We start from the raw sequence: 23,026 nt of genomic DNA on the forward strand, positions 1-23,026 counted from the left end.
TTTTATGAGTAAGATGACTCACATATATATATATATATATATATACAGATTCTCTTCATGCATAGACATGATTCAAGTGTTCATAGTTATGCTCAATCAACACTACTTTTGAATATTTATATTCTATAAATAAAGATGAAAATAAAATTTCAAAGCATCACAAAAATTTCTCATATTGAATAATATATTTTATGTTAACTTCATCAAAAATATATATTTCGATAATATTTGAAGGTGCACTTTACTTTTAGGGCCTCAGCCTTATACATCCACTCCAAAAAATAAATGGTATCTTTGTAGAGAATCCCATATATTATACTCTAAACAGTGATCGCTGCGCAGCTGGTCCGGTCTCCAGGCTGTTGTTCTTTATCCTTCAAGCGATGAAGGCTTGGTTTTTTAACAAGATTTATTAGGGTTTTTAGTGATCTCACTAGAGAGAGTTGTATCTCTGTCATATTGTCTGAGGCAATTGGGTTAGAGAGAGAGGCCTAGCTGTGTTATAAGGCTGTGCGGTGATTGGGGTTGTGAGAAGTAGGGCTTTGCATTAATGGCGGAAAACGAGTCAAACAAGGACGAACTTGCAGAGTCTGTGAACGAGCTCTTTGTGAATGTCTCCACCATGATAAAAGGCGAGCTTCAGGTTCATTTCTCTCTACACATGCAATTCTTTGCAATTACGACTTTTGGATCTTAGCATTTTTATGTTTAGTTTTAGGGTTTTGATCTGGTGTGCAATTCTTCCGTTTTGAAAATTCCTTGCTTTATGTGTCTTCTTTGAATTGTATCTTTAATTTATCGATAGAAGATGATATGTGTTTATCAAACAGAACAAGGTTGTGACGTTAGAGTTGGGATTCGGCTTTCATGGTTTCCGCTTGATTTCTTCTCATGTAATTCAAAGTTTGCTCTTGTTTTCCTTGTCTTTTTCGGTTTGATCCCCTCTTCTTGTTGCTTCAGTATCAGCGACAAAAGTTCTTAGAAATGGCAGGAAAAAAAGTGGCCAATTCAATTTCTTATCCGGATAAAACAAATAAAACAAATAAAAAAAGAGAGAGAAAAGGTGGAAAGCACAACAAGTGGCTACTGTCAAGGAGAAGAGATAGAGTCAGGCTTTTCCCTAAGCCGCACACTTCAAAATTTAGTGAGATATGCATTCTACCTCAAATGCCACTATCTGTAAGGGCGATATCAACCTTGTTCTGTTCAATGGATCCATTCTTAGGCCAATTACATTCCATTTAAAGAGCTTGATTTAGATGGAGAGAATGATATAATGTTTGTAGCACAACATTGTAATGCATAAAAGCTGTGATGTATAAAAGCATATTCTTATTGGTAAATAAATTTAGGGAAGAGTTTTTGGATAAAAGTTCAAATAGAGGAGAAATAAAAGCTAAAAAAACATTTTACTCAGTTTTTTTATAGAAGAAAACAAGAATGCGGGAGATTGCAAATAAGGTACTTGTTAAAAAAATTTAATCACCATAAAGTAATAAATAGAGAGCATTTTAGTAAAAAAGAAATGATGGAAAGTTATCAAAGTTGGAAAAGTTTGCTTAGTGTCTGTTGTTGATGGAAGTTAATTGTACCAAGATTATATTACTCAGTCTACAACGAGCATATTCTGTATAATACTATTTTATTAGTTGTTTGGCAGGTATCACTATATACACAAGCCTATCTGCATATTGTGCTATATGTTGTTTGGATGAGTCAACTTGACACCAAATTGGCATCAATTCTTATTCCTGTAATTAGATATGTAGACTCCTAAGATTTCGTCTTCACACCCCTCCCCCCCTCCCTCCCTCCTTCCCTCCTCTTAAACCTTCAAAAATTGATATGAATGGATCATTTGGTCCCATAAACACCAACAACAAAATCACAGAAACCAAAATTCTTGAATTCCCTCAGAAAACTCTGTATAATTTGTGAAATTCCCCTTATCGTTCTGGTTCTAAATGGCATGGGTTATAGAATCATCTCGATATATGAAAACATCATCAATGTTTATTCCATTGTGTCCTGATTCTTCACCTCTAGATGAAATCCTCAGCTCGTAATACATCCATACCAAAACGAACTTCAAATTACAGAGAAACACCACAATATAGATGACTTAGTTAGAGAAACAGAGAGCACTGCAACTCAAAATCCATTGTCACATGATTCTGTCTTTTATGAAACCGGCAATATAGGCATATAGATGCTGTTTCTTCTGGGATTAGCATACCCAACTACATCACAACTACATCAAATTAGACTAAAGCCAGTTAAACAAGTGAACAAATACAGGTTTTTCATCGACTTAGAGACAATCACATACTTAAGCAGAGATCCATATTTAAGCCAAAATGCTGGTTAGGTGCAACATATGGAAATAGACCACCTTGATATCAGCTGCCTAACAAGAAGATAAAAGAATGATCACAAAGTAAATATGCAAATACCAAAAGAGAACAAAGTGAGAAAGAATGAGAAGGAGCTCTATGGCCATCCCCCCCCCACAAAAAAAAAGAAAACCATCCTCCTTCTCTTAAAAAAAGTTACACCCAAAGGAAGCAATCCTTTGGTGCCAAGTTTCCTGTTATCCAGATGTTACATGCTGGCCAAATAGAGAAGGCAAATGAAATTGCATTATGAGGCGAAATGTGTCATAACAAGTATATAAAAAACGGATGCAGGAATCAGTTTCCAAAAAAAAAAAAGGACAAAAAAAGGGAGATGGATTGTCAAAATTTCATCTACATCTAGTGTTTCAGAACCCTGTAAAACCATTCATTACATAGGGCACAGGCATTGTCAAAATTGATATTTTTCCTATGAGAAATTCTACCGCTTTTAGTCCCTTCCCTTATCTGAGAGCTTAATTAAGCCATTAATGGAGGAGAGCTCAATTAAGCTATTAATGGCGACTTAGGTGAAGTTGCAGGCATTTGTAATAGTGGATATTAGGTTGTAATGGTGGTTTCCAGGGTTTCCATGGGTGGCGAGAGCTTGGATCATTAGGGAGGATAGTTCTAAGAGAGAAGGAGGAGGGGGGGTGGGGGGGGAACAGAGAGAGAGATCTTCTCTGCCTTAGCATACACTATAATCCCAGATCTATAGACAGATAAAGAACTCACTCTGCCCTGATACATGAGAGAGAGAGAGAGAGCACGTGAGAGGTTTTTTCAGTTGAATGAAAGAGGACCTTTTCTTTTCACTCCACTTGAAAAATTAGTGTGTCATTATTTAGTCTGAAGATCAAATGCATTTTTCAATGATATAGCCTTATATGACAAATGGTGCAGAAGCCTATGTCAAATATCTTCACGGACAAACCACTGAACAACATATAAGTGATTGGAAAAACTTAATCAAAGCTTAGTAGGATTATCTTGTGCATACAAACATGCCCTTATATGAGTTCCAATGTGAAAATGGCGATGATTTTAATGCAAATTGGTGGAGTTATTGTCAAAACTCTAAATACTCTGCTTTTGATATTCCCTTCAACCAGTATGACAATTTGATGTCAAGCAAAGCTTCAATCTTAGAAATCACTGGCTATTATGTTTGATACTTGAAAATGAATCTTAGTCATATTTTTCTGCTGTACTAGCTGGCGTTTGTATGAGAACCCCAATTGTTGTATTAATTTATATGAAAGTTTACAATGGGTTAGTTAGTCCTTGTGCATATAATTTTTACAATGGGCTATGTACATAAATACATTGCTATATTGTTCTTATTTCATTCAAGACCTATTGCAAATATTTATTTCCCATCTTTCATAAATGACTTTTTCAGTTTCATTCCTTGGTGAAATGTTTTTTGCTTTGGGTATTTCAATCTTTCCTTGACATCCTTCTTTGTGTCTTTTGAATTTGTTTTGATGATCTTCCGTTGCTATCGGTTTTTATCTTGTGACTCAAATTAGAGTGGTGAGAGAAGCACTATATGTCTTGTCTAGGATCTTGTTGTTGAACTTCTTTTGAAACCAAATTGTAAGGGGGATTTTGATGTTTGAGCACACTATGGCTCCAACCTGGAATCTATACATGATTTCTCTCAAATTGTCACCCACGATGGAACACGTAACGAAGGCATTATCGTGGTTTTCAATTTCAGCTTTATATAGAGGCATCTATTGCACTAATGATAAGCTCATTTCTGCATTCTATAGGCGGTTGATAGCCTCTTTTGATAAGCTACCATTGTGAACCATGAGGCTCTCTAGTGGCTTTTCTCATATAGTCTCAAGTGTTTTGTGCTTTTGTTTTTATCCAAATGCTCTCTAACAAATCCATAGGTGGTTTTTGAGGTTATTTCTCCATGTTTGTTAGGAACCATATGAGTTGATCTTTATCCCCACTTTTCTGATTGGAGGCCTTTTCTGGTCTTTACTTCCAAGCTTGCAGTCTCCTCCCACTTATAGGAAGGAGAAGTCACCTTGTAATTCCCTCCCAAAATTTGGAGATGTTACGGATCTTCCAAGGTTTAATCCCCTTACAATTTTTCCCCCATGCATCTCTCACAAGGACCCTTCATTGGTCATGGATCAACCAAAATTTTAGTTTTATACAATATATGAGTTCTTTTTAGACTTTTACCAGCCTAGGGGAATAGGCATCCAAACAAGTTCAAATGTACCCTGGCTAGATCTTCCAAGGTTGAATGACCTTATGATTTCTTCCTCATGCATCTCACATAAGGACACCCTTCATTGGTCATGGACCAAACAAAATTTTAGTTGTATCCAGTATATGAGTTCTTTTTAGATTTTTAGGAGCCTAGGGGAATAGGTAATCGAAACAAGTTTGAATGTACAAAGGTGGTTATATGGGATCCTATCCAAAATTGTCTTGAGGGTGGGAAAAAAAAGAGGAGGGAATATTTATGGACAAAGGTGGTTATATGGGATCCTATCCAAAATTGGTAAGATAAGTTCATCTAGGAGATTTGGATTGACTTCTATTTTGGAAAGGATAGCCACTTGGAGACCGAATCACGGAAGTGGGGACAACTATATAAAGATGTTATAAAGAGAGAAAAGCATAAAGATTTTCTTGGTGAGAAGATATTGCTACGTACCATTTAGAAAGGAACACAATAAAGATCTGAGCCTTGCTCTCTACTTACTCTCTCGGTAGAAACCTTGCAAAAGTAGAAACCCTTTTCTGAGGAAGTGAGGATTCTCATGCTATCTTCCAAGAGATAGACCTAAGGTTTTTGGGCATTGAACTCTCAATTGTCAAGGGAGCACCTTCGCACAAAAGAAAGGAGACCCACATTAAATGCAATCAAATCTACAAAAAGTGTGTAACCTTCTTCAGATCTTTTTATGTATTTTTGTTTTTCCTTCTGAGCTGGGACTCTTCCACGGGTTCCAACATTGGTAACATAGACCTTAATGGAGGTTCACCTCCTGGGTCTGGTTACTGTGTGGATTGCCCTCTTGATTGTTTCTCTTGCTTCGGTGGTTAGCTCCTTGCCACATTTGCTTCCAAGAATTAATGAGGATTGCATCAAGCATCCATGTTGACCACTCCTTGCCGCACGTCATGTGTTTTAGTGGCCATAGCGAGGAGTTGGGAGAATCTTGATCCCTGGATCTCGGAAATATCTTGGAAAGTCACATGAAAGTAGGTCACACCTAGATGACCAGGTGCAAGGGTTGTGCTGTCGTGGCATGTGGGGCTCATGTGAGTGCTGGGCAAACACACGAGCATTTTGGACAAGCTCTAGGCTTCTCTACTACGTGTGCATAAGTATGTTGGTCGTGCAGTGGATTCATAGTGCACCACACAACACATAGACCACCCGCCAATCCTGCATATGCACGTTGTATAGGCATAGTGGGCACGCGTGGTGGTCCTACCGATGCACTAGCGTGGTAGACACTTGCTCGCACACTGCACTCGCTCATGCGATGCTTAGCCCTTTCGGGATTATCGCATATGCATCATTGGAACCCATGGGAGTGCTCCAATGTCGTGAAAAAAGCAAGAAGTCGTACAAAGGCACAAATATCAGATGAAGGATTTAATTTTTATAGATCTTATTGTATTTAGTATGAATCTCCCTTCTCTGGCTTAGGTGACGGTTGAGGATTTGATACTTGCTTCCTTTTAAGTCTCCTTACTTTGATTATTAGAAACATGGTTGGCCCAAGAGTTTTTGCTTCACTGGAAGAGGGTTTTACTTTTCTAAGGTTTCTAGGGACAGAGAGCTAAAGGAGAGAGGGGCTTAGGTCCCTATTGGGTTCTTTAGAGAGAGAGAGAGAGAGAGAGAGAGAGAGAGAGAGAGAGAGAGAGTGCTGTGCATCATTTTCGGATGGTACATTTCTTTCTCTTTTTACCGACGAAAAATCAAATTTCTTCTTTCTCTATAACCCCTTATACAGAGGGACCCTACTTCATTGATTCTCTCTCTAACTGGTTATTCATTTCAGAATAACAGTCGATTCAAATAGCCCATATGGACTTATCTTCCAAATTTTAGATAGGATCCCAATAACAACCTTTATCCATAAAGATCCCCTACTCTTTCTTCCCACCCTAAACAAAATAGAGGTCCATGAACCTAAAAGCGGCTCACTGTATTTCCTTATAGGATTCATGTTGATGGTCACGTTTACATCTTGCTTGTCCAATTCGTACTGGAACTTGCAATGCCACGCTTGTAATTCTTGCCATCCACGTTCTTCCCTTGGAGAAGGTTAGCAATCACATTCTTTTGACATCATTGCAGCTTTGCCGATGAAACTAAGAAAACACTATCTTAAATTACATGGAAATATAGTTTGTTCATACATGGTTGGACACTCAAACTCTTTTAAGTCTTCAAGGGTCAAGACCAGGGTTCAAAAAAATGCCGATCTGATCCGGATTCGCCCGATCCAGATAGGGTATCGGTGGAACCGTCCCGGATTTGGATAAAAAGTGAGATTTGACAATTCTACACAGTGAATCGCCCTTGCTGACATCACGAATCACTGATTCTACATATAGATCACCGAGTTTCCCCACATGAATAGTGAAAGGTTAAAAAATCACGGGTTTCAACTTTTTTGATGAATTATTGAGCATTTTACAGGATTTATTAGTGCATTATTGAGCGTTTGCAGGCTTTTATTGCATTGTAAACAATTGTATGCAATGTTTTTATTTCACGAAATCGATTTTCAAGCAAGGTGTTTTGAAAAACAGTTGACGGCAAAAAAATTTTTGCCCTTGTGAATTTAGGTGATATTGGCAAAAACTTTATTGATATAAGAGGGCTTTTGTTCAAAAAAAATTCATAAAAAAAGGAAAAGCTCAAGAACACAATTTCGAACAAAACCCTACTTATATTAATAACTTTTTTATGCTAATATCGCCTGAATCATAAGAAGGGCAGAAATTTTTTTGCAGCCCTGTTTTTCAAAAAACCTTGCCTGAAAATCGACTCCTTACAATGCAAGAAAAGCCTGCAAATGCTCAATAATGTACTGATAAAGCCCGCAAAATGCTTATCAAAAAAGTTGAAACTTGTGATTTCTTAACGTTTCACTGTCCATTTGGGAGACTCGGTGATTCACTGTGTATAATCGATGATTTGTGATGTCAGCAGGGGCGATTCATTGTGTAGAATCGTCGAATTCTATTCTTAATGCAAATCCATGATAGTTCCACCGATACCTGATATGGATTGGGCGAATTCGGATCACATCTGCATTTTTTTGAACCTTGCTTTAAACAATAGATATAGCCTTAAGTTAGCACATCCTTAAAAAAAAAGTATATATAGTCTTGGGCTATATATTCTTTTAAATGGGGATTGAGATAAGCAAAAGGCTGGGATCGAGATCTCGAACTTTAAATCCCTAAGATATGCATTGTACATATGGTGCTTCCTGCCATAGGGATCTTCTGGGACAATGGCCCTATGCCTATCTTGCTCCCGATCTCAGCACCTATGCTTTGTATAGCCACATGTGCACAACCTTGAGGCTGTATAGGTGAGGCTACATAGTTACTAAAGCTGCACTTAAACATGTTTTTGTGCGGCCTCTCGAGCTTTCCCTAGCAGCCGCACTAAGCGGCCTTGGGCACATTTGGTGCCATACATGTGTGCACATAGCCATGGTCATACTCATACACGGTATCATGCAGCTTTGGGCTTGCTCACTCGCATGTGAAATGCATAAAATGCTACCAAATGTCTCCATGACGGTGAATTTGAGAAAAGGAATGGTCGAACATGCACACGATGTGGACTCTTGAAGGGTCCACAACCACCCTTCAACGGTTTAGATTGAACAGGTTCATATCCAACAACCAAAAATATTTTCTCTTTTATTTTTATTTAAAAATTATTTTTTAGACAAAATTTGGGGCATAGATTCATTTTTATATGGCACACCAAATAAAAATAATAAAAAATTATTGTGAATAAAAATTATTGACCATAGTACTAACAATTTGGGTTACCTTGGTCAATGTTTTCTGCTTAAAATAACTTTTATTATTTTTATTTGGTGCGCTTTATAAAAACATTCTAATTTTTAAGTAAAAATGGTTTTTAAATAAAAATTAAAGATAAAAAATAAAATTATTTTTGGTCGTTGGATATGACCTGGTTCAATCTGAACCATTGGAAGTGTTCTTATGCACCCATCTATTGCCGGACAAGAGACTTTCCCTTGAGAAAAGTGTCACAGACGATTTGTGACTTGCATAGAGCTGGTGATGTGTTAATTGCACCGAGTCGAAGCAGGTTCAAACCATTGATTCTATAGGGAGGTGCTAGTTGCTCATCTTTCTAATTGGATTGTGGATTCAGGAGCAATAAAACCAATAGCGAGCGATGCATAAGGGCTTTTGAAGCTTCACTAAGTTCTATTGGTAGGCGTGAAGATCGTCATGGGAAACAATGCCACTAAGGACGTGGTGGGCGCGGGAACTGACCATTTATGGTTTCAATCTGATCGGGACATGTTACTTATTGATGTACTTTTTGCTTTTAGGTTGAGGTGGAGCCCACTATCAGTCCCTATACTCTCTCAAGAAGGACATTTGACTTATTTTTATGTGATAGTGTGTAAATAAAACTTCAGAATGATCATATTTTTGGTAGACTTCTTGTTGATGGACTTTTTACTTTGATATCGAAGATGGTGTTTTTGTTCCATTTCCTCTCCTTTTATTGATAATGTTGCCCTTTTTCTATCTTCTTTTTCTTTCTCTATGTTATGGCATGCCAGACTGGGTCACACTAGTAAAGATAGGATGACTAGATTAGTTAAAGAAATTGGGAACTTGGGATCATCAACCAAATAGACCTTCACATGTGTAGATCCTGTGTAATGCATACATTCACTAGAAAACCATTTCATAAGGTTAAAAGACTAAATGAAGAAATCATTTACTTAAGACATTTGTGGTCCCTTTAATGCGAGGGCCCCTGACAAATCCAAATAGCAATACTTGAATGGTTTCATTGATGATTACTTGCACTATGGGTGTGTGTAGTTAATTTCACATAAGTTAGATGCAATGGATTGCTTTAAGAGATTTAACTTCGAGTTTGAGAACTAGGGAGGAGAATTAAGGTCCTCAAAACTGACAGGGGGCATGGGTAGACCTCTTAACTATTTAGGAAGTTCTGTTAGGATCATAGTTCTTCTGCAGGAAATGATGTCTTATTACTCCTCAACGCAATGATGTTGCAAAGAGAAGGAACCATACCCTAATGGACATGGTGATGGCCATGATGACATAAGCAAATCTCTCTGTGAGATTCTAGAAGATGCTCGGTTGACTGCTTTGTAAGTCTTGAATAGGATGCCTCCAAAATCCTTGCCTAGAACCCCTTGTGAGTTGTGGACTAGTAAGAAACTTGATTCAAACCCATTTGCATCCTGGGGAGTCAGTCGGTTTTGTCCATATCCCATGAACAGTAAACTAGTTAAGAGGTTCATAGAGTGCATATTGATTGGATATTTGAGAACTCTAAAGTGTATGTGGCTGTGTGCTTAGCCATGAGTCTGAGGAGGGTGGAGTGGTGGACTGAATCGGAATCGAAATCTCCATCTAGGATGAATCTAGACTACTATGAGATGTTTGAACCTCAAACACAAAGTGGTGAAGAGATTTCTCCACTAAAAAGGCAATGGTAGGAGTGCTCCCATGGTTGTCAAAGACATCTAAGAGTTAACCACCATCCATTACCGAACCTCATAGGGGTGCACATGGCGGAGTCCCCTCAGAGACATTTTGAAAGTGAAGGGGAAGGTCTGATGTGCATATCCATTGATGAGGATGAGCATGATTTGTATCAAGAAACATTGAGATCATCTGATGAAGGCAAATGAATTGCTACAAAGGATGAAGAGATTAGTTCCATGGGGGAACTTAGTTTGGCAACTCGTGGATCTTTCCTTGGAAAGAAAGGCTATTAGGAACAAGTCGGTCCTAAGAATTGAGAGGAAGGCTTATGGAACTATAGATAAGTTGAAAATCCGTTTAGTGTTGAAAGGGTTCATCCAAGTTGAGAGTGTGGATAATGTGGAGGCTTTCTCCCGGGTTGGAAGAATGACACCAATTTGTCTTATAGCATGCTGGAATTTGGAGCTTTTCCAAATTGATATTAAGATGACATTCCTTAATAAAAAACTTGGGGAGAAAATATACATAGAACTAGTGGTTTAAAAAACGGATTGGTGACCCAGATCGGGCATCTCAAAAACCCATCCAGATCGGTGAATCGGCTATTCGGATCGGGAATAGGCCGAATCGATCGGATTAAGCCTTAAAAAAAATCCAAAAAAATTATTAAAATTCATTATAAATGTTGTTTTTTAGGAATCCAATAAGAAATGGGGGTACTCCGTTAAGAATTTTCATGTTTTTGCATGAATATGCAAATATTGATATGTTCTTTCCCTACATGAACTACTATTTACCATTTAATTTACATCACACAAAAAGAGAAGCATATAATTATTATGGATTGAGTATATCATCATACATGGACTACAATAAAGCATACAATTCGTAGCATACGACTTAAAAATAAATGACTGACGGCGTCGTTCTTCATCTTGGTCACGCTGGTGCTATTGATTGAATTTGCGTGACAATTCATTGACTCGAACTAAAAACGAATTATCCAAATTATACCCAAATCCCTGAGTGTCAATGTTTTGTTGTGCTCTTAATCTAAAATCCCCGAAGCTTGTCCATCCTTCATACTCACCTACACTGTCGTGCTCGTTCCTACCCTCTTGCTATTGGGACTCGATATGTGAATAATTTGGCTGGGATTGGGTGGCCTCAGAATCATCATCTCTCCCATTTTCTTTTAAACTCTCGTCCCACTCTCCCTCATTAAGTGCAATATCATCGACATCTTCGACGAATTGTGGATATGTTGGCGGGCTGCTTCCTCTTTCATGCTGCTCATCACCTTCTTCAAGATCTTCCTCACTGATAGCCTTAAGAAACGCTCTCTTGTGTAACACTGGCCCCTCTTCCTCTACTACCCATTGTTCTGTTGTGTCTGTGACAAATATTGTGTCCAAGTCTATCAGCCCGTAGTCTTCAAGCTTCCTTCTTATTTGTCGCTCTCGGAGGTTTAAGTTGTAATGAACGTAGAGTAGTTTATGAAGCCTCTCTAAAACAAGTCGATTCCTCCTAATAGTGTGCAACTATTGGAACGTACTCCAGTTTTGCTCACACCCAGTAGCAGAACATGTCTGGGAGAGCACCTTGATTGTTATCCTCTTTAGGTGAGGTGCATCACTACCATATATCTCCCACCATTCAGCTGGATTAAAATACAAAAAGCATTGTACGGGCAAGAACAATTCATAAGATTAAATATATGAATGAACAAAATATTAGTTAGGGTTTAACCTGGATCCATCTTAGTTCAAGAATTCCTGGCAAGTCTACAAAATTTAACAACTCAATGAAGTTCTTACCCAAATATTAAATATTACCTCTTGTATTGCTGCTATTTGGTTTCGATAGCTTTTCTCCAGCCTGGCAATAATGTATATGACCCATTCCATAATCTTGTGGGGATGTTTAAGTGTCAAATAGAAAAATTTTGGGTTGAAGTAGTAATCCAGAAAATACATAGATAGAGAAAGGTCATTTAAAATGTCATAAAAAAATAATTTAGAATTAAACATTCTAATGATAGAAATATATATGTACCTGCATAATGAATTGGATGGCCAAATTTGGTGTTCAACCTTCTTTCTATAATCTCGATCACTTTACTATCAAAACTACACTTCTCCCCAATAGCTGATTGTCCCTGTCGATACCTTTGTAAAAGATGCCCAAGGTAGCTTTCTTGTCAGCATCCATCATTTTTAACACCGTGACCAAAGGAGCAGTGGCCTCTACGACAATGGAACATTGAGACTAGAACCTCCTATTTGAGACTATGCCGTCCACTTTTAGCCGGGTACTGGATTTCGAGAGACGGTCATTTAACCACTCTTCACTGGTAAACAATCTCATTAATGCACCTTCAGATTTCCGAATGGAGTCCACAACCAAGTAATCTGTTGCAAAGCCGGTTATGGCAGGCCTGATTATCTCTGTTTTTTTAGAATGTTCTCTGAACAAAATAAGATTTTAGAGTGGTTATATATAAATTTTGACACCAACCTCGCTTCCTTTAGAGTATCCTTCACAATTTTGATCTCGCCGATCTCCTCTAACATAAGATCGATGTTGTGTGCAGCACACGGGATCTATACTAGATGCTTCCTCTTATCCATCAACTTGCTACCCGCAGAAACACATGCGCGCGCATTGTCCGTAATAAACTGGACTACATGCTTATCTCCCACCTCATCCACTATCTGATCATATAGTTGTACGAAGAAGTTTGCATCTTTCTTTATCCCTGATACGCCTTTGCTAGACAAAAAGGTTGTACTTTTTGGGGAATAGGCTAAAAAGTTAAGAAACTCATTTTTGCTAACTTTATTCAATCAATCATCACTCATGAGAGTAATGTCTGTTCTTGACCAACTCTGTTTATATTCTTTAATCCACTTTCTAACTTCTTCCACCTCTGCAGTCAAGATCGGCCCGCTGAGCTCATATGCAGTCGGGGCTTTACCCCGGGCCTGGCTCTCTGGATTGCGTTGACCATAGGTGGGAAATATGGGCTATTGACTACATCAAAGGGGATCCCTTTATTGTAGAACCATTTATCACCATATCTGCCCAACATGTTCTACGTACTTTTCACCATGCCTTTGAGGGTCATCTACTGTGATTTAGGCTTTGAGAGAAATAGGTCTATACGACAATGACCTGCAATACTGGTATTCCTAGATAAGCCAGGAACAATTTCTTCTAAGTCCGGTTCCTCTTGATAAATATCGCCACCAACCCCTCAATACATATTCGAGTTGGGCTTGCCATACATGCTCGAGCTGGGCCCGTCATGCATGCTTAAGTTGAGCTAGGCCCACCATGCATGCGCATGTCATAACCACCAGGCATTCTAAACCCGCTTTCCCTCTGGTACGTTTCTTGTAAACGCATTCTTGTGGCCATCTCCAAGTCATTATTATATTGCTCTTCTGGATCATTCCCACTCGATGGCGTATTAAATCAGTTATCTCCTCATCCATCCTTTGCTTTGCAATTTTTTTACCTTTGGTAGCCTTGAGAAAGGCCGCCATCTACTTTATTACATTACTAGGGACACTATTGCACTTAGAAACATCTTCGTTAACCCTTGCCAAGTGTTGTTTGAACCTATGTACCCCACTACTTATCACTTTTGGACAGTAATTACCAATAATTCTGTCTTTTTTGTTAGGATCATATCTGACCCCATGTTGCCATGCAGGGTCTTCCCTAGATCTTGCCATTGTTCAACTGTTTTAATATGTAAATGGTTAAAAATTAACTCGACAATTCAACATGAAAAATAATCACCATATGTAGTAATAATATGTAGGGGCAGTTCATGAAGTTATCTTCGTTGTTAATGCAAAATACTTCTACAGGCAAAAATATTTTAGTTCCTACTGGCAAAAATAATTTATTTATGCAACATTATAGATAAAAATAGTTTATATCAGCTACTACATATAGAACAAAAAATTTACAATGATATAGTATCAATAAAAAATACATTTACAATGGTATAGTAATTCACAATGCCAGTACATATGGACTCGTCGCAAATCTTCATTTTGACAAGCATGAATTAGTTCCTACTGGGAAAAAAAAATAGAATCAACATTATAGATAAAAGAGTCTGTATAAGTCACACTTAGAATCAAGAAAAAAAATTACAATAATATAGTCATCCATAATGTCACTACATGTACATTTGGCACAAAAAATATTTACAATGATATAGTCATTCACAATGCCACAAATAATATTTACAATGATATAGTGGGCACAATCCCAACTCAATTAAAATGATCATAAATAGTCCTACATCTCAATTACAAAAATGCTAGATAATATAATAAAAAATGCAAGCTCCAAACGTGCCTACAACTCAATTATCAAGAATATATATACAATTTATGTATCAACATACATATTTTTGCATTAAAAATTTAATAATAAAATTGAAAAATGCAAGATAATATAATTATCATACATGCCACAATTATTTTACGATGATATTCATACAGTTAATACCAAGAATATACATACATGCCACAAATAATATTTACAATGATATAGTCATTCAAGATAATATAATGATAAAATATTTATCAATCATGTACATACATTTTATGCATTAAAATTAAAAAATGCAGTTTTGCATTAAAAATTTAACATGTATTTTTTTGCATCAATAATCTATCAACATGCAATTTTTTGCACTACAAATTTAACAATAAAAATTTAAAATACAATTTAATTCCTCATGATAATCAAAACCTGTTCATGAGTTTCACAATTTTTTAGAAAGTCAAGATTTTTCAAAAAAATCGATCATCAAAAAAAAAAAGTAAAAAAAAAACGCAGCCACAACTCCTCTTCATCCGAAATCGAGCAATAAAAATTGCTTAATCCGATAAATTACACCCAAATTTAATTGAATTACAGTACTACCTTAAAACACCCTCTAAAATAATTCATAATAGTACTTTAATTCGCATCATATTTGTAGTTTGGCGGAAAAAAAAAAAAATTAATTTGCCTCTTATTTTATACACAATAGTGATCTATTTCATCTGTAATTCGAAGAATGGTGGAAAAAAAAACCTGACATCAATCATTTGAACTCGAAAATCCACATCAAATCGAACAAATTATATCTAATTGAATACATTTTATGATAAATAACACTATAAGGAATCAAAACCCTATAATATTAACCAATTATTTGCAAAAACTTAAATACAATCGATTGAATGGCAGAAACCGAAGTTCTTACCTGTTTTTCTGCAACCGTGGCTTCAAACCCAAATCTGACTGTTAATCGTCCAAAATAATAGCAAATTCTGAATAAATTCTTCTCAATAACACTCTTAAGAGTAATAGCCCTCTGATTTTATCAAAAATAATACCCTATTTTGTTTGAAATCAAAGAAAAGGCGGAAACCTGAAAAAAACCCTTGTTCTTCACAAATCCGATGATTTGTGATCTAAATTGAAGCTGAAAGCTCCAATATATCGAACAATAAAACCTGCAAAAGCTGTAATATTCAAATCAAACCTGCAAAAGCAAAAAAAATGATAAAAAAACTCCAAAATTTGATGATTCAAATGCTTTTACTGTGTCACCGCGCCTGCTACAGTAACTCGGGCGATTCACTGTTCGGAATCGCCCAGTTCTGTCTAGACACGGGCGATTCCCTGTGTATTGCCGGAACCGGCACGGGTTGCCGGTTCCCGAGTCGAACCAGGCGAGTCCGGTTCTACTCGCCGAGTTTTGAAACACTGCATAGAACATTTGGAGGGCTATGAAGTCCATGGGCAAGAACAAAACGCCCGTAAGGTTGCCAAGTCTCTCTATGGACTTAGCTAATTATCCAAACCTTAGTTACTGGGATCTTCTAAGAAGGGGGTCGCTCCACCTCCAGAAGCTCGATCCCGCACTCCAAGACACAAAATCTTGATTTTGAGCGTTTCCATTATTTAGGAATCTCGATCCTGGAAATTGAGGAACTAGATCCCAAGTCAATGGAATCCATATCCCTATACCCAAATCATGGTTCCATGAGTAACTGGAACCGCGATTCTACCAACTTGGAATCGAGTATCTTCTACTTTGGGAGTTTCACCAACACATCTTTAGGTTAATATACAATGCCTCGTGGATCTTCAATTTTTCATGATCTACAAGCCTTCTAAAGGCCCGCCCTGATTGCCTAAATATTTTACAACTTTACGCACCTTGTGAATCATGACTTGCGACAAGTTTCAAAGAAAGGCAACAAGAGAGAGCAGGGAGAGAAGGAAGGAGATAGAAAATATACTTGAGTTGCGTTTCTAATTGAGGAATGAGGTTACGATCAATGGGCTTAATTTCCTCGAGTGTTGGTCACATGAATTGAGCCACTCATACGGTTGCCTTAGGGGGTGATGGAATAACATATATGCTTGGAAATGTGAGGGCGCTCTAGTTAACAATCCTTGAGCCCCTAGTAATGTTTGATGAAAGAGAACTATTGAGAATTATATACGGAATGTCTTTCCTTCCCCCCTCCCCCTGAGCAAAGATTATCTATCGCAGCATTTCTTTTTTGAAAACAATCTATTGCAACATTCTTAAATACAATCATCAATCAATAGTTGAGGGGAATTGTCCGATCCAAGTATCCAACTGATTGATGCCAAAAATGAGGTCATGTGCGTGTGAAGGCAGACAAGTGTAAGTAGGATTTTTGTAATGGCCCCAATGAGTAATTTTTTGTAGTGAAACTTGCTTAATTGTTCAACGGAATTCACTCCCAAATTAGAATACTGTGGATAAGTGATCTTTGGGAGCCTCAATCCTAAGCTCGATGGATCGCGATCCCATTCAGTTTAGCATTTGCTCTCGAGCGGTTATGGAACGCTCTTCCTTAATGTTAGGAATCTGGATTCCCTTATCTCACATCGTATGGAACTTGTTCCCTCAACTACAGATCTTTGAGCCTCCCTTGCTTCATGCTCCAGCTTCCGATCTCGGAACTCCTCTCGCTTCCATTCCTGGTCACTATGCTCGGACAGTGGTACATGAAATTTCATGGACATGAGCTCTTATGGATTTTTATTGATTTAGTAGGACCACTACGTTTATGTTAAATGCCATAAGTTTCTTAATCATGTTGTTCTATGTAAATGGCAATCTAATGGCAAATAACTACAGGGAGATAATGGTACCACTAAGGAGTGGTTGTCCTCTAACTTTAACCTGAAGGACATCAGAGAGGCCAATATTATTTTCTCATTGTTAAGATCAAGAGCGGCCATTCTAAGAGGCTCCATAGTTTGTCTTGGGAAATTGGCATTAGAAAAATCTTAAGAGAGATTTAGGATGCACAATCGTAAGCCCATAGATACCTTTGTTGCCAAGGGTCATGCTCCTCATCTAAATCTCACTAAAGGACGTAATAGAGAACTATGCCCCGCTCTCCTTTGTGCTCTCTCTCCCTAGAAACCTAGGAAAGTAACCTTCTTCTTGCAAAGTGAGAACTCTCGGGTGTGAATCGATCCTTGTGGTTCTAATAATCAAAAGAGAGATATCCTAGCTTGCAAGCATTGAACTCTCAACCCGCAAAACAGCACCCTCGTAAGAAAGAAGGGAGATCCGTACTACACGCAATTGGATCTGCAAAAGTTGAAACCTTCATTAAATCTTTGTGTTTTTGTAATGCATTTTTTTCCGCTGCGTTCGGACACTTTCATGGGACATCAAGAAATTTGCATAACTCAGTAAGTCAAAGCTTTGACTCCCCCATGTTTTCTCAAAAGAGAAATTCTTTCGATTTTCGCCATTGTTGAAACTTTCAAGTGGATCAATTTTTTCACTCAACTGTGCCAAGTGCCATGGCCTTTGGCTGGTTATAAGGTCCTACTTATCATTGGGATTGAGGTCATCAGCATGTCTTTGAGGGCTATATAGACCATGGATTGCATCTTTCTCCATTGTGCCTTTGATAGAGACGTGGGGCTTTCTTGGGCCTTACAAAGGGTTGTAACTAAGAAGTGACAGTCCTCTTAACTTGCTTATTATTAATTCTCTCTTTGGGTCATTGGTAGTAGAGGGAACTCCTTGGGCGTTATTAGGTAGGATGCAACAAGAATATGTCTACCAATGGTTTAAAAAATGGATTGGTGCCTTGGATCGGGAACTTCAAAAACCCATCTGGATCGGTGAATCGGCGATCCGGATCGGGAATCGATCGAATCGGTCGGATTAAACCTTAAATAAAATCCAAAAAAATTATTAAAATTTATTATAAATGTTTTTCTTTAAGAATCCAATAAGAAATGGGGGTACTACATTATTAACTTTCATTTTTTTCATCAATATGCGAATATTGAGATGTTCTTTCCATGTATGAACTTATGTTAATCTTTAAATTTACATCACATAAAAGAAAAGTCATAAAATTATCATGGATGAAATATATAATCATACATGGATTACAATAAAGAATAGATTAAATCGATAAAAAAAAGGCAACAAAAAATGGCCACCAAAATCGATGAAAAAATGGCCATGACTAACTAACTATAATCTTATATACAAAAATTGAAATTGTTGGTTTATATTTTATAATTATTTTACTATACAAATAATAACAAATCCAAAATATCTTATAATATCATCTAATTTAAAGTATATTATTGACAATTGTAAGAAAAAATAGTAAATTACATAATTTATAATGCAAATAAATTAATAAATAAAATAAAAGATAGTAAATTACATAATTTATAATACAACTAAATTAATAAATAAAGTATAAGATTTGGTTATCATGTAGAAATTATTAAAATCCATACCAATTTTTGAAATTGCACTTTAATTTTGACAAAATATTATTTTTTGTCAAGGTAGTTTTTATTTTTCTGTCGTAACTTTTATTTTTTTATCAAGGTAAATTTTATTTTTTTGTCATAACTTTTATTTTTTTTGTCAAGGTAACTTTTATTTTTATTGACAAAAAATTATTTTTTTGTCAAGGCAATTTTTATTTTTTTGTCATAACTTTTATTTTTTTGTCAAGGTAATGTTTATTTTTTTGTCATGACTTTTGTCTTTTCTGTCAAGGTAACTTTTATTTTTTTGACAAATATTTTTTTTTTGCCATAACTTTTATTTTTCTTTCAATGTAACGTTTTTTTGTTTTGTCATAACTTTTATTTTTTTGTTAAGGTAACTTTTATTTATTTTTTGACAAAAAAGTAAAACGATGGTGGGAAAACAATCAATGATTAAATGTCACTAGGATATTTTTTATTTGATTTTTAGGATCTAATTAATAATAACTAGATGATTATTTTGAGACAAAAAAAATTGGGTTCCCTAAAAATTAGATACTCAAGCACGTAGTGCATTGGACTTAAAAAACATCCTTTTTCATGTTTGCTCAAGAAGTTACATCGTCGAAGTCTTAAGAATATAGGCTTAAGATTTGCATGAGGGAGCAAATGGTCATTACGGAGGAATTTGCATGAACAAAATGCCATCTTGTTGCTACTAGCGGTGGTTTAAAAATTAAAACTAAAGTCCCACATCGAAGACTTTGGAGACTGAATGCCATTATAAAAGGCAATCCCAACGTCACTCTAACGTATTCTTCAGTCGAGCACGGTAAGGAAGTCGGTTGTGCGTGTACGATGGGGGGCCCACAGAGAGTATTTTGAATATTGTTGGGTTTTACTGTAGCGATTCGAGTTTACTGTAGCGACACGGGCGGTTTACTGTAGTGAATCGCCGGTTCTTATCTAGAATCGGGCGATACTGTGTATTTCATTGAAATCAACACGGGGTTTGGGCTAGTCCGTTGCGACATGCTGTTTTTCACAACTCTGATGTATGCTCACGAGATTAATTGGATATTAGAAGTGATCTCTCGTGTTAATATCATGAGTGAGTGAGATAACTTAAGGCCATATTCTCAAGCATGGTGGTGGTGTGGATTTGGGATCCCTTTTTGGCTTGGAGTTTCTCTCCCTCTTTGTGAAGCTTACCTCCACTCATGTTCCCTGTTTCCTGTTTTTCTTTCTTGATAATTTTCTCTTCCCTGTTAATACTCCTAGGGTGATGTATACTCATGTCACCTCATAATCAATGTTTTTTTACGGTTTTGAATAGGTACTTATCCAAACAGAAAAAGAGTTGTTTAGGGAATGATGAATGCATTCACAGGGTTGATCAGGGCAGCAGATTTGACTGATGCATTTTCAAGACTAGGTTATTATCCTTTAGGGCCGTTCCTCTACTAGTAATTTTTTTGTCATCTACGTCATCATCATCCAAGCCTTATATAAATTATTTGAGGTCGGGTACATGAATCTTGTTCCTTCGTTCTTCTCTATCAAGGGTTATACCCTCAGTAAGACCAAAAGTCATCATATTATTTTGCACTACTTCTATCTATGTCATTTTGGGCATATCCCTTGTCTTTTTAGATCCTTCCACTTGAACCAAATCGCACCTCCTAACTGGTGTTGTATTAGGTCTGCGTTGCACATGGCTAACCTACTTAAGTCTACTTTCCCTCTTCTTAACTCCTATTGAAGCCACACCTGGATTCCCTCAATGTATTCATTCTGAATTGTATCCTTTCTTGTCTAACCGCTCATTTATCTCAACATCCTCATCTCAGCTACACTCATCCTATAGATATGTTGTTTCTTGACGGCCCAACATTTTGTTTTGTAAAGCATACCTTGTCTTTTAGCCATCTTATAGAACTTCCCCTTCAGTCTCAATGGTATGCGACAATCACATAAAACTCCAGATGCACATCTCAATTTCACCCATTCAGCTCTAATTTTATATGCGACATCTTCCTCAATCACTCTATTCTCTTGGATTATCGACCTTAGATTTTGGAAACAATCTCTTTTGGGTATTTCTTAACCATCAATCTTGACTACATCCTCGTTTCTACTGCTATTGTTATTAAACTTGCATTCCATATATTATGTCTTAGTTCGATTTATTTTAAAACCTTTAGATTCTAAAGCATACCCCCAATGTTCTAACTTCGCGTTGATTCCGCCTCTAGTCTCATCGATCAAAACTATGTCATCCGTGAACAACAAACACTACAATACCTCATCTTGTACGTACGTTGTTATTTCGTCCATAACCAAGCAAAGCGATATGGGCTCAGCCTTGACCCCTGATGTAGGCCCATTATCCCCGAAACTCATTTGTCTCTCCACTAGTCAGCGTTCGCTTGTACATATCTGTCATTGTTAAAAAATAGTTGATGCATCTACATTGATAGCAAAATAGTTATTGGTATTGTCATCTACTTTGATAGAAAAACAGTTATTGGTACTAAAAGTAATAAGGCAAAGTAGTCTATACTGTTACTAAATCCTGGCTTTTCTTTTCTATTTTTACCAACAGTGGTCGTCTTCAGATAGAAGTTCCTGAATGCATTATGGTAGAGATATTAGGTACTCTATCACTTTCCAGAAAAAGAAACAATCAGTGGTATTATGAGGCTATAAGTTTGATTGGACATTTCTTCGGAAAGAAAGATCAAATATCCAAGCAGGATTGTTACTAGGAGAGATGTTTGGAATTTGGTGGCAGGTCAAATAGGAAGAGGCAACCCATAGAGATGAGATTACTTACTGATGGCAAGATTCTGGAGATAATATTTTAAAAATAACTAGTTACTCTGCCTCCATGGAATCTGTTAGTGGGTTTGAGTAGCTATTGAATTCTTGAGAAATTTTGCATAATGACTGCAAGTTGCACATGCCTTTTTATATGTTTTAGATGTACTTATGATGTTGAAGTGTACAGAATTCAATTAGTCCTGTGAGAAGCCTTGAAATTGAAAATGACTAGAGTCTCTGACTGTATGTTAGAACATAATCCAAACATAATCATCTAATGGATACTTCCTTGACTTGAGATTATGGAGGGTATTCCAGGTGTTCATATAGAAATGTGTTATCTCTCTTGACTTGAGATTATGGTGGGTATTCCGGGTGTTCATATAGAACTGTGTTCTCTCTCTCTCTCTCTCTCTTGTGCACACTCACATACACTATTTCTTTGTTGAAACTCATTGAAAGTCTTTTTCAAGGGAACAAATAACCTGCTAGAGCTTCTAGAGAAGATGAACCTCAGAGTAGCAGAGGAATACAACAGTTATGGTGATATAGCTTCAGGCCTGAGGGTTTTTGTGGAGCAATTGAAGGCCAAAAATGATAACTTCGATGAATATGTGCAACAAATAGATGCAATAGACCGGCAAGTGACTGAATTTGAAGCTCTTGTTTCTATGCTCGATAAGTATGTTTGCATGTTAGAGTCCAAAGTCCAGTCTGCTTATCGCAATTTACCTCCTTGATTATCATTGTTGTCTTATTTGAGGATAGTCCGTGTGTTAGTTTATGCTGTGCAGATGAGTTTCTTTTGGTTGATTGTTTTATCTGCCTCCTACTAATTTTCAGCTAATTTCAAGTCAAAAAAAATATTCTTGCCCCTTTCTGTCATATGCATTCCTTATATGAAACCAATGTGAGAGAATCAGAAGCAAATAGAATAAGATTAGCATGAGAAATAACATAATATGTGCTGGTTTGAGGTTGGTGCTTGAACCCCAATTACCAGCTTCCTTACCGAGAGAGAGAGAGAGAGAGAGAGAGAGAGAGGATGCATATTGTGTGTGTGAGAGTACGATTGAGGCTTGAACAATAGTGTTTTTGGTCAATAGCAAACTTTGCGAGAGAGAGAGAGATGATCAATTAGAGCATATCAGATGTACAAACACATGAATATCTTGAGAATGAACAGTCTAAATAATGTATAACAAGATGTACTATTTTTGAGCCTTTTAAACTATTTTTTTCACACGACA

General features: G+C 36.9%; 1 protein-coding gene across 1 annotated transcript; it reads left to right on the forward strand.

Annotated features, from left to right (window-relative positions):
• Positions 1-293: 293 nt before the first annotated feature.
• Positions 294-22,661, forward strand: BLOS2 (biogenesis of lysosome organelles complex 1 subunit-like protein). The gene is made up of 2 exons (XM_006844042.4): positions 294-643; positions 22,250-22,661. The coding sequence occupies exons 1-2, from the start codon at positions 551-553 to the stop codon at positions 22,514-22,516; spliced, it is 360 nt and encodes a 119-aa protein (XP_006844105.1). The 5' UTR covers positions 294-550; the 3' UTR covers positions 22,517-22,661.
• Positions 22,662-23,026: the final 365 nt, after the last annotated feature.

The sequence above is a fragment of the Amborella trichopoda genome, chromosome 10 (genome assembly GCF_054954075.1).
Source record: "Amborella trichopoda isolate Santa Cruz 75 chromosome 10, AtrichopodaSantaCruz75HAP2 v2.0, whole genome shotgun sequence".
In the NCBI taxonomy this organism is placed as follows: domain Eukaryota; kingdom Viridiplantae; phylum Streptophyta; class Magnoliopsida; order Amborellales; family Amborellaceae; genus Amborella; species Amborella trichopoda.

What these genes read in the sequence shown, in the direction of transcription:
- BLOS2 (XM_006844042.4), top strand. Translation starts at nt 551, where the DNA reads ATGGCGGAAAACGAGTCAAACAAGGACGAACTTGCAGAGTCTGTGAAC. An exon ending in TGATAAAAGGCGAGCTTCAG is followed by an intron (nt 644 to 22,249) that starts GTTCATTTCTCT and finishes GTCTTTTTCAAG; the next exon opens with GGAACAAATAACCTGCTAGA.